Source organism: Tachypleus tridentatus, chromosome 7, assembly GCF_004210375.1.
Source record: "Tachypleus tridentatus isolate NWPU-2018 chromosome 7, ASM421037v1, whole genome shotgun sequence".
Classification (NCBI taxonomy): domain Eukaryota; kingdom Metazoa; phylum Arthropoda; class Merostomata; order Xiphosura; family Limulidae; genus Tachypleus; species Tachypleus tridentatus.
The window spans coordinates 186,620,098-186,632,522 of NC_134831.1; the positions used below are offsets into that span (position 1 = coordinate 186,620,098).

The 12,425-nt window shown below is 33.5% G+C and overlaps 1 protein-coding gene across 2 annotated transcripts in view; it reads left to right on the top strand.

The window, feature by feature from the left end:
• The window catches only part of LOC143257504 (transcription factor collier-like), a 133,263-nt gene that overhangs the window by 51,350 nt on the left and 69,488 nt on the right, over window positions 1-12,425 (top strand). Inside the window, exons 5-6 of one of the 2 annotated variants that reach the window (XM_076516278.1) lie at window positions 6,064-6,137; window positions 9,875-9,943. In XM_076516278.1, the coding sequence (XP_076372393.1) occupies window positions 6,064-6,137; window positions 9,875-9,943 (143 nt within the window). Of the gene's footprint in view, window positions 1-6,063; window positions 6,138-6,175; window positions 6,250-9,874; window positions 9,944-12,425 lie in introns of both variants that reach the window. The other variant, XM_076516277.1, reaches the window with a different exon arrangement.

Here is a 12,425-nt window from a genome sequence, read left to right on the forward strand (position 1 = left end):
TTATAGTGTTAAATTATTGTCGAGGAAAACGAAGTCAAGCAGAGAAGGCAAGGTAAAATTATTCAACTTTATATCGAAATATTTTGGAATAATTTATTAGATCATCAGTAAATTTGGAAAACTGGTGTATTGCGAGAGACAAGTGGACAAAAAGTACGAATGATGTTCTAACAACGAAGCAATTTAGTGTGTTTTAGTGTATACGTGAAATAAACGTTAAAAACACATGTTTGTAAGTAAAATAACTGAAACGGAAAATATAATATTAATCAGTTTGTCGGAACGTTAGATGAGGTACAATATTTCTCAAAATATTGATTACAACAAGTGTAAGAGGGCTCTATGTGTTGTTTAAAACAGGGTAGTATTTCACAACTAGAATACTTACTTTTAAAGGAAGGAGCTCGAGTCCTTAGATCTGGTTGTAGTGTTGCTAGCTGATATTCTGTAGCGTGTGGTATTTTCATGTGATTGACTTGCTTAGTTACAAAGTTATATTATAGGTTTAAAGAAATCCAAGTCCATAGATCTGGCTGTAGTGTCGCTAGCTGATATTTTATAGCATGTTGTATTTTCACGTGATTGACTTGCTTAGTTACAAGGTTATATTATAGGTTTAAAGATATCCAAGTCCATAGATCTGGCTGTAGTGTTGCTAGCTGATATTCTGTAGCGTGTGGTATTTTCATGTGATTGACTTACAGGGTTTTATATCCAGTTTTGCAACAAGCACGTTTCGCTAGACGATTTGTTATTCTATGTATCCAGACTGCAGAATATGTTAAAATGACGAAACACACTAAGTAATTCTTCTTGATGATACCCGTCCACTTTAACAAGTATAGTCCACACATGACTACCAAAATAAATGATTACTATAAAGGCGCGCAATGGTTGTTCCGCAACGTTTTTGGGAGTTGCAGTAAGGAACCTAAAATAATATGCATTAAACAGTCCTTCACCCTGAAGATGTAGGTTTAGGTGCAAAGGTTTTCTTTCAATTTTAATTTGTTCTCGAATTATACCCGTTTTTCAAAATTCCAATTTGTCAAATAGTGAAGAAATTAGTTGACCGAGAGACTTTTAAATCAATTTAAGTCAAAATCAGTTGATAGGTTTTCGAGTTCCACACTTAAGGTTGAAACAACATCTTAGAACGGCTGTTAACAAATAATATTTTAATCATATGAGGCAGATTAATTCAGTATATATCCGGGTTCTGCATGGCCAGGTAGTTAAGATGCTAGACTCGTCATATCAAACATGCTCACCATTTCAGCAGTGTGGACGTTATAAAGTTACGGTCAATCCCACTATTCGTTGGTAAAAGAGTACCTCAAGAGATTGTGGTAGGTGGTGATGACTAGCTGCTTTCCTTCTAGTCTTACATTGCTAAATTAGGGACGGCTAGCGCAGATAGCCTTTGTGTAGCTTTGCGCGAATTTCTTAACAAACAAACAGAATACATCCCTATTAACATGGACCTTACTACTTTAGTAAACCTGAAATAGGCAAGTTTAATATACAGTTTCAGCAAAATGAAACAGACTAGTAGAGTAGAAAGTCTTATTCAGCACTCGGGATATTTGTTAGTTTAGTACTATCACGTTGTTTATTCGGTACTCGGGATATTTATAAATTTTATAATATCACGTTGTTTATTTATATTCAGGTTATTTTCTCCTTCAAGTGACATAAACATTTTAGGTGGTTCTGTATTAACGATCCGTATTTGTCTGTACGTCAAGTGATGGATCACGTACGTTGTTAATTTATGTTCGTTTAGAATACGTCTGTTTGATTAAATACCGCATAATTCCCTTATAATTATACATGGTAAATATCTTATTAAATAATTACAGACTAGGAATTAGATATAATGTCGTTAGACTGCTGGTCTATCACAATATACTGTTCTCTTATGTACAGGATACTAAGTATACGAAGTCACAGTTACTTTGCTCTGTGAATCACGTGTGAGTTTCGGTCGATTTTAATACAAAACTAAGCGGTGGAAATCTATTTATTGTTGAACTATGAATGGCTGGTACTTACCTAATTATGTATAAAGAAATATATGGGTATGTTTATACATATTCTAGTATTTGATAAACGAAGCTTCGAAAAGGAAATACTAAGCGATCTGAACCAATAATCTCGCTGTAGAATCACACGAACGAGGTAAAACACAAACATACAAGTTGAATATACATAAGTTTCTGACAAAGTCTCGGTGCTTCTGTCCACCTAGTTTCTTCTATTGATACAATACACTGATTTGCATCTCCCATGAGAACGATAGATATGGGGGAATGAGTTGAGGGGGTGTTCGTGAATATGTCACATCGTTTTCTACTGTTGTGTCCCACTTTTGTTGGGTAAAGGCGATTGTTTCTGACGGTTTTCAAATAGTTGCTCTCAATTAGTAAGGCTTAACTTCACCAGAACAAGTTAATCATTAAAACCAGTGAAGGTTGAAAGAGATGACATTTAGTTACCGCAAATTAGAAAGTTAAGTTAACCTCGTATTGAAAAAAATAGTTTTATTTTTTAACATTGGTTCAACGTTTAACCTATGCAGCAGTTTGAAAGAATTTGCTAATAAGTTGAACGCCCAAAAAAGATTAAGTGAAAGTTACTCATTAATGATAACTTCTGGTTTTTCCACACTTTCGAGCGCTTTTTTCCCCTCCCTTTATATTATTCAGGAAACAGTAAAACTACTTCACGTGTGCTAACAAATATGAACACCTTTGTGTTCGCAGCCTGTGTTATCGCTGGTATTTGATTTAACGAAAAATATTTGTACTGTGAAGACTAGGTACACGTGAAAAACTGTTTGTTTGTACGTAACCACATAGTTACACAAAAGACTGTTTATACTCTGCTCATTGTGGATATCGAAACTAGATTTGTAGAGCAATGCTACTGTGGAGTCTGAAAGAATGTTAGAATAGTGTTTCAAAGTACTAAATTGCATTTTGGGCGTAGTCCTACCAATCACACATATTACCTAAACTTTCAGCAATAGTGATTTGGGATTTCAGAACAAAGAACAAGATATCATTTGATATAATAAGAAAAAATATTAGAGTATGATGAGAGAACTGAACCACCTTATGTGTGTTGTTGTTGTAGCGATTGAAAGAAAATTTCCAATGAATATAGATTAGATGCATTAGTATGTTAAACAAGGAAATGTATTTTGTGCATGGATATTCAAAAAAACTAAATATCATTCAAATAAATTGGAAATTGTTTGAACAGCTCTTCTGGTTATTAATTTAGAATATTTTATTGATGAGAAAACGTTTATTTACTCAAAGGGATTTTTCCATATCCGTTTAAAAAACAATATTAACGCCTTGAAATTAATGGAAACCATTTCCATAAATTACTAGGCCCGGCATGGCCAAGCGTGGTTAGGCGTTCGACTCGTAATCTGAGGGTCGCGGTTTTGCATCCCCGTCGCGCCAAACATGCTCGCCCTTTCAGCCGTGAGGGCGTTATAATGTGATGGTCAGTCCCACTATTCGTTGGTAAAAGAGTAGCCGAAGAGTTGGCGCTGGGTGATGATGACTAGCTGCCTTCCCTCTAGTCTTACATTGCTAAATTAGGGACGGCTAGCACAGATAGCCCTCGAGTAACTTTGCGTGAAATTCAAAACAAACAAACAAACAAACATAAATTACCAAAGTGTTTTTTTATTTTATTTTATTACTAAGGATAATTCTAAATGTTTCATAATTTAAATTTCTATTAGAAATTAAAATACTGAATATATTTGCTAAAACAAACCTCGATTCGTCTCATTCGTGGTTTTTATTTCATTCTTTTGACTATTCTATTAAGTTGTTTGTTTTGTTTTGAATTTCGCGCAAAGCTACTCGTGGGTTATCTGCCCTGGCCGTCCCTAATTTAGCAGTGTAAGACTTGAGAAAAGGTAGCTAGTTATCACCACCCAGAGCCAACTCTTGGGCCACTCTTTATCAACGAATAGTGGGATTGACCGTCACATTATAACGTCCCCACGGCTGAAAGGGCGAGCATGTTTGGTGCGACCGGATCGAATCCACGACCCTCGGATTATAAGTCGAACACCTTAACACGCTTGGCCATGCCGGGCTTATTAAGTTGTTAAGATGTTATAAGAACGGATTTTTATAGGTTAATTTTACAACTGTTTTTATGTGTATTACGTACTAGAATGTTAGTTTATTTTGAAACATAAGTAACGTAGTTATTGAATATATGTGTGTTCGTGGTTGGTGTAAAATTGTAACAGTGGTAAATTATTGGGAATTTTAAGCTCAGTGTAAAATGAATTTTTATGAAACTTAATTTCACGTTAATCGTTTTGCTATTATACTTTATTGGGAATATTTCCGAATTTCATGGTGGTTAAAACGTTGTATTAATTTATGTTTCTAAAACAGATTCGCTATTACACAGTTACGTTGAGGTCAGAAAGAAATAAATCGCTCTGAAAAATACTGACTCTTAGTTTTGTAACAAACTCACGAGGCTAGTGATATGAGAAATATATAAGAAACAGGCACCGTATTCTAAATACGGCTGGTATGAGTATTGAAACATTAATTAAAACATCGTTTCTTCAGGTTAACAAAGAGAGTTTACAACAAGTTGTATAACTGATTCTACATTCATTTTGTTAGCCTGAAGATGACCTACTGGAAACATTGTTCTGTACTTTATTGTAATTAAAGTTTTAATACCCATTCCAGCCGTATATAAAATGCATTTTCACCTCAAGTGGGTTTCTCTTCATTATGAAATAGGAGTCGTATGCACTAGAACAGAAATTATAGTGTTAATGCATGGCGATCTTTAGATACATCCACGAAAATATTTGTAACTAAATTTACGAAACATAAACATACATGACAAGCTTTGTAGCAAGTCTTAGAATATATAATCATTTACTATAAGTTTCGTGACTAAACTTATTAGAAACATATTGATAAGTTTTGAAACAAAACTTAAAAATAGAAACTTCACGATATGCTTTTGGCAAAGTTACTATATTATACGGTTTGCTGCAAAAACGTGTAGTAAGGTCTCTATTGTCAAACAAAAACTCGCAATACTGTTGACTGACGAGTCTAGATAACAAAAGAGGATAAATATTCTAACAAAACAATACGACATTAGTGCGTTAAGATTCTAGAGAAAATAGGATAAATATTGTAACAAAAAGTACGATGTCACTACGTTACGATTCTTGTGAAAACAGGATAAGTATTGTAACAATACGACATTACTTGTTACGATTCTTGAAAAACAGGATATATATTGTAACAAAACAGTACACCATTACTGCATTACGGTCTTAAAGAAAACAGTATAAGCATTGTAGTAAAACAATACTCCATTATTGCGTTATGATCCTGGAGAAACCAGGATAAATATTGTAATGAAACAATACGATATCACTACGTTACGATTTTAGAAAATACAGGATAAGTATTGTAACTATATGACATTACCGTGTTTCGTTCATAGAGAAAACAGGATAAGTATTGTAACAAAACAATACGATGTCATTGCGTTACGATTCTAGAGAGAATAGAATAAGTATTGTAACAAATCAGTACACCATTATTGCGTTACGATTCTAGAGAAAACAGGATAAATATTGTGACAAAACAATACGACATCACTACGTTTCAGTTTTAGATAAAACAGGATGAGTATTGTAACAATACGACATTACTGCGTTACGATTTTAGGGGAAACAAGATAAGTATCGCAAGGCTTAAGGAGCTAGGAAACAAATATCTCAGCTACTGGTAGAAGAACTGACACTTAATTGTATTATATTAGCTTGGTTTAAACCACACTATAAGAGCTACATGGTTACACTTATGGTTTTCATTTTTACACTCAAGTTTTCGTTGTAATTATTTTGTTTTTCAAAGAACTGAAACCCTAACGTCCAGCTATCTAGGCTCCTACCCCTATATAAAAATTAAGGCCCCTGCTTCCTCTTCTTCCCCAGTAAAACCCCACAATACATATTTGCCCTGTTTAAATTCCTTGTAGGCTATCGTCTATGAGGGACAGGACAAAAATCCTGAAATGTGCCGAGTTCTTCTTACGCACGAGATCATGTGTAGGTAAGTGATGTTTGTCTGTTTGTGTCTGTATTTCTCAGGCTGTCGTCTACGAAGGACAAGATAAAAATCCAGAGATGCGACGAGTCCTCCTTACTCACGAAGTCATCTGCAGGTAAGAAAGCATAGAACGAACTAAACCATTTTCACAAGGATTATATAGCATGAGTGAGTGAATGTGGAATTAAATTATTTTTATGACCTTCCCGTAACATTTGTTTATATTAAGCTACGAACGTTGTTATAAAGAGCTCGAAAAGAATAACAAAAGCCTTTTAATGGCATTTAATTAACTGACGTCGCTTCTGCTTTATATTTGTGTCACTTGATTGACCCGGATGACAGTTAAAACGTTAAGAAATTCCCGGATATAGTTTTATTTCATTTCATCGATACAATATTCTATGTCAATGCACGGTTTGTGCCAAAATTACTTTCACATTTGAAAAAACAACAACTAGTTAATCAAATAATCAAAGGGTAATATATATAAATATAGATCATTGGAACATTTTGTCCAATCAGGATCTTCTGATTTGCGAAAGGGACAGCATTTTACTGTATGGTATTTTTCGAAATATAAATCTAATATGTAACTAAAACAGGAGAGTTGTTTATTCAGTGATAATGTTCATATCTAATCTATACACCTCTGGAATATAACGAATGATGGTAGTATTTTCATTTTCTATATTGTTTGTGCTTGTATCTAGTGGGTATCGAAACTTGTCTGATTCTGATGTCTCAGACGTAATGCTCAGCTACTGGTGAAATTAAGAGGGGAACAGCTTCTTCGTCGTAAACTGTTAAGGTTTCTTGTGGGTGAAAATATTGTAATAAGTTTATCAGAACAGATATTCTTTATCTCATCACTTAGTAACACTGATGCGACCCCGAACTTAACTTAAGTATGAGTAATGGTAACATCACATGGGAAAATATGAATTAATCTCCTTTACGCAGACTTTCAAAGAACTTTGATTGTTATTATATTATATTTCGGATTTTAACCTCTATACTTCTATTCCAATAGTTTGATTTTAGCCTCCGTACTTCTGTTTCAGTAGTTTAATTTTAACCTCCGTACTTCTGTTACAATATATTAATTTTAATTTCCATCTTCTCTTTCAGTACTTCAATTTTAACCTCCGTACTTGTGTTTCAGTAGTTTAATTTTTAACTTCCGTACTTCTATTTCAGTAGTTTAATTTTTAAACTCCGTACTACTATTTCAGTACTTTAATTTTAACCTCCGTAATTCTATTTGTTTAATTTTTTAATCTCCATACTTTTATTTCGATAGTTTAATTTTTAACCTTCTCACTTCTATTTCAGTAATTTAATTTTTAACCTCCATACTACTATTTCAGTAGTTTAATTTTAACCTCCGTACAACTATTTTAATGGCTTAATTTTTAGCATCCGTACTTCTATTTTAGTGGTTTAATTTTAACCTTTTTGCTTCTATTTCAATAGTTTAATTTTAACCTTCGTACTTCTATTTCAACGGTTTAATTTTAACCACCGTACTTTTATTTCATTAACTTAATTTTTAACCTCCATACTATTATTTCAATGGTTTAATTTTTAACCCCCGTGCTTCTATTTCAGTAGTTTAATTTTAACCTCCTTACTTCTATTTCAATAGTTTATGTTTAACCTTATTACATATTCACTATCAGTATAAAGTATTTTGTTCTTTTCTATATCTTAATTGTAACTTCTGATCGTCGTCTTCCTCGATGCTATAATTATTATATTTCGCTCTGCTTTGTCCTTAATTGTTGTCCATATTTGTTCTTTTTCATTCCTTATCTGTGATCCTTGATCCAGAACCGCTTTAGTTGCTATCGTTCAGTTTTGTTATTTTGGTTTATTTCACCACTATATATATATTAATTGTTTCACGAGGTCTCTTCTAAGTCTGCCGTTTAAACTGCACGACATTTTAAATCTATATGTTTGGTATTTTTTTCAGACAACACACTTGAATCTTCGTGTAACATAAATGAAAATGTAATAAACTATGAAAACCAAAACTTTCGTTCTTAAGTATCTAAAAATAATACAGTGGCTTCTAGATACACACATAGATATATTCACGAAAATTTAACTTACGACGCAAACACAGGTAACAGTTTCAAAATTATAAGAATAATAACGCTAAATATAAATCTGGGTTCCATTTCTTTTCCAGCTTCGTTTATTTGTTTAAAACCACATCATTCCTGAAATGGATAAAACATGATAACTTATAACCACAATGATAGACCCCTTTACAAGGTGACTACTCTTACTTAGTTATATGTACTCACACTCCAAATTATGTGGGTTATAAGCACACAAATATATCTTTTAACCACTTAACTAGCAGCAAGAACCAAAGGAGTTCGATGGAAAGTAATTTGCAAACAAACTTTGCTATCCGTCGATATTTTGTTCCAAAGAATCGCCTAGAAAAATAAGGACAGTAAACATAATCTGCTTCCAGACATTCTTTGCTTAAGTTTCATTATTTATAATCTTTCCCCCGAAGTAATATACTTTTATTTGCTTCCTTAACAGATGTATTGATGTCGTTAAAATTAAACCAATATAAAGAAACTCCTTTATACCTATACCAGTTAATAACCTAACAACTAACTGTAACGCCACCTACAATTCCGTACCTGTTTACACTCTCGTCCCTAAGACATGTGCCCGGCATGGGTCAGTTGCAAACTCTCTCTTTGTTAACCTGAAGATGACCTAAGAAAATCGAAACGTTGTTCTCTGATTTATTAGTAAAAGCCGTCCTGAGAAATATTTTTACTTCAAGTGGGCATTTAGTTTTCTTGGTTGATGAACTGACCTCTATAATAAGTTCTCAATACAGACGGTTGGTTTAAACTCCAGTAAGGTTATTTTGTGTTTTAAGCAGATGGACCAACTAACTACATTAAAAGTCCTCAACACAGACGGCTGGTTTAAACCCAAACAAGGGTATTGTTTTTGCAGTTGTTGTTTTATTCGTCGATATGTGGGCTTGGAGAGATGCATGTATTTGTAATTTAGAGAATGGTTTTCATCTGCTTGGTGCGTTAAACCTTTGAATTATATTTCACTTTAGAATTTGTTACATAAAAGTAAACCTACAATTAATATTGTGACACTGCAGAGGTCTCTTGAGTTGGTTTATTAAACGATCGGTGTTGATCGCTCATAAACAGAAAGTTACACAGTTATCTTTGCTGTACTCACCCCAAATATTGTAACTGATGTTTAAGTGTTATACGCCGTTCTTAGACGTACCTCTGAGCTACTAGTGAGTTGATTGTTTTTTCTCAGCAATTCATTTAGCTATACAATCTCACAGGTGCAGTGCAGTTAAACTAATTATTAACCTACGTTAATTTACTCTAGTTCTCTAATAGATTATTTCTTTTCCTATGCCAGAATTTGCATTGTTATTATTTGTGAAATATTCTAAAACGTGTTTTATTGAAAGTTTTTAGTCGATTTTATCCAGAATAGACCACGAAGTTTTAAAAATACAGGGTTGTTTTTTTAGCACTCCCAAAGTGCTTTGTATCTACAAGAAAATAAACTTTAAACTTTCAATGTATGAAACTTATGGAAATAACAAATACAAATAAGTACTTAAGAATTATCTTTATCATAGGGTTTGAAAATGTGTGCTGTGCGGATAGAAAATGTTTTTTGTGTATTCCTATTGGTTGTTCTTTGTTCCATTCGTGCAGCCGCTGTTGTGACAAGAAGAGCTGTGGAAACAGAAATGAGACCCCCTCGGATCCAGTGATTATCGACCGGTGAGTAACAAAAATTACATGTTTCTTTTCGTGGGCTGTTATTACTGCATAAAAAATACATTAATGCGGCGACGAATTAGACCAATACTTAATCTTTACCGTAACATAATTCGCGCATCACATCTCGAAGTTGATACCATACCTCGGAGTTTTACTCAAAGGGATAACTACGTTTGTTTTACCATCCGTTTTAATCACAGTTTCAAAGACGCTGTGAAAGTCAAAATTATGTAGTTGTACATTGAATTTCGCGTGAAGCAGCTCGAAGGCTATTTGTGAGAGATGTTCCTAATTTGTGGTGATACATTATGTTGAAGGCAGTAGTCAACAGTAATTACTGCTAATGTATGGGCTAGTCTAATCAAATAGTAGGATTTCACCGTTACTCTTACGACGCACCTACCGGCTTGAAGTTCTGATCGAGACTCATTTCTGCGGTAACTGGACGCGAACTGCAGAATCTTGGATACGCAGCCCGTCACGTGAACCAGTTGGGTTTGTTCGGTTCACGTTTTGTTCAAAGCTCACCAGGTTTTTACTCTGCACTAAATCCCATAACTGCATAGAAATTATTATTTATACATAATTTAAATACCTTTTGAGAAAATATTTCAATTTTCTTATTATTACTTAATATTTTTTAATACGGTGTGGCAAGAAATACGATACTAATATTTGCATATAAAGTAAAACTAAAAATACATTATACGCTATGGGTGTGCTTAAATGTGCTGTTCTAACTATTATAAAGTTAAACAGCTACAAATATGATGTATTGATTCTAGGACTGACAAATACTAAACAATACAACTTATTGCGTTTATAATTCTTCATAGTTCGATTTGGAGATTTAAAACGTCGTTAGAGTCTTAAGTTTATTTTTAGAAAAGGAACAATGTTTATAAATAACAACTCAGGAAGACATGTTTAAAAGCATTGGTTGTGTTATCATGCATACTGAAAAACATTGGTTGTGTTATCGTAGATATTGAGAAACATCGGTTGTACTCTTACTAAACCTAAATTCTACTAGACACAAGATAGCCTTACACAATTTCTGGAACTAGATGGTTCTTACCTGGAAAACTAGACAACCTCACATAATTTCTAAAACAAGACGAGTCATAAACTTCCTGGAACTAGACAGGTCTTAATTAAAAACTAGATATCCTCACACAATTTCTGGAACTAGACTGGTCTTAGTTAAAAAAAAACTGGACAGTCTCACACAATTTCTGGAGCCAAACGGGTCTTAATTAAAAATTAAACAGCTTTACGCAATTTACGGAGCTGAACGGATCTTAATTAAAAACTAAACAGCTTTCCGTAGTTTCTGGAAGTAGACAGGTCTTTAAAAACTGGACAGTTTTAAGCAATTTTTTGAACTAGACAGGTTTTAATTAAAAACTAAAGAGCTTTCCATAATTTATGGAACTAGACAAGTTTTAATTAAAAACTAAAGAGCTTTCCATAATTTATGGAACTAGACAGGTCTTAATTAAAACTAAACAGCCTCAAACAATTTCTGTAGATAGACGGGTCGTAATTAAAAATTAAACAGCCTCACACAATTTCTGGAACTAGATGGGTCTTAATTGAAAACTAGATATCCTCATGCGTCTTTTTGTTTGCTGTAAATATCCAATGAATAATTAAAAAATGTACTACACTTAGATTATAGTGTGACACTTGACAAATCATTTTCTGAATTTATGAAGAATGCAGATGTTTTAATGAACAAACTACTGAGTATTTTTAAAATCAATCATAGGACAAAGTGAGCCCTTTATAATTAACTGTGTAATAAGTTACCACTAATAGAGTGAACACATTAAGTGAACGACTGTCGTAATTCTTTGAATGTGTTTTTCATTATCATATGAATTGTATGATTTACTTTTGGAGCTATATATCACAGATCGTATAAACAGTTCTCTTTAGACAAAATCTCTTTTCTTTATCAACATACGTTCAAAATTTTGAAAAGAAAAACTCATTTTGAAATCACAAGAAAGTGGAATGCCTTTATCTTATCAATAACACTCTTTATGTATTTAGAAACTTATTACTGTCAAAGATACTGGTAAGTAAAATCACGGGTAATACTCCACTGCTCGTCTGTGTCAACTGGTTGGGAAACATGAACGAGATATCGAGGTTATCACGAAGCTCACGAGAAACGACCAAAGTGGATATTATCTGAAATTCCTGACAGCACTCAATATCAGTCACGTGGCCTCTTTAGCTGTTACGACAGATCGAAACGGGTTCCGACGATCTTGGGATAGAATGTTCGAGTCCGAAGTTAAGAGAGTTTTCTAAGTCTGATAGAATGAAGTATCGAGTTCTCTTGAGAGCCACGTGTTTCTCTCGGCTTGGAATAATCAGAAACCTCATATCGCTGAGTACTATCGTTATAACTGTGGTGTAACTGTAAGTTCTGGGACGATAATAAATGGTCTTAAAGGACACCACACTTTTG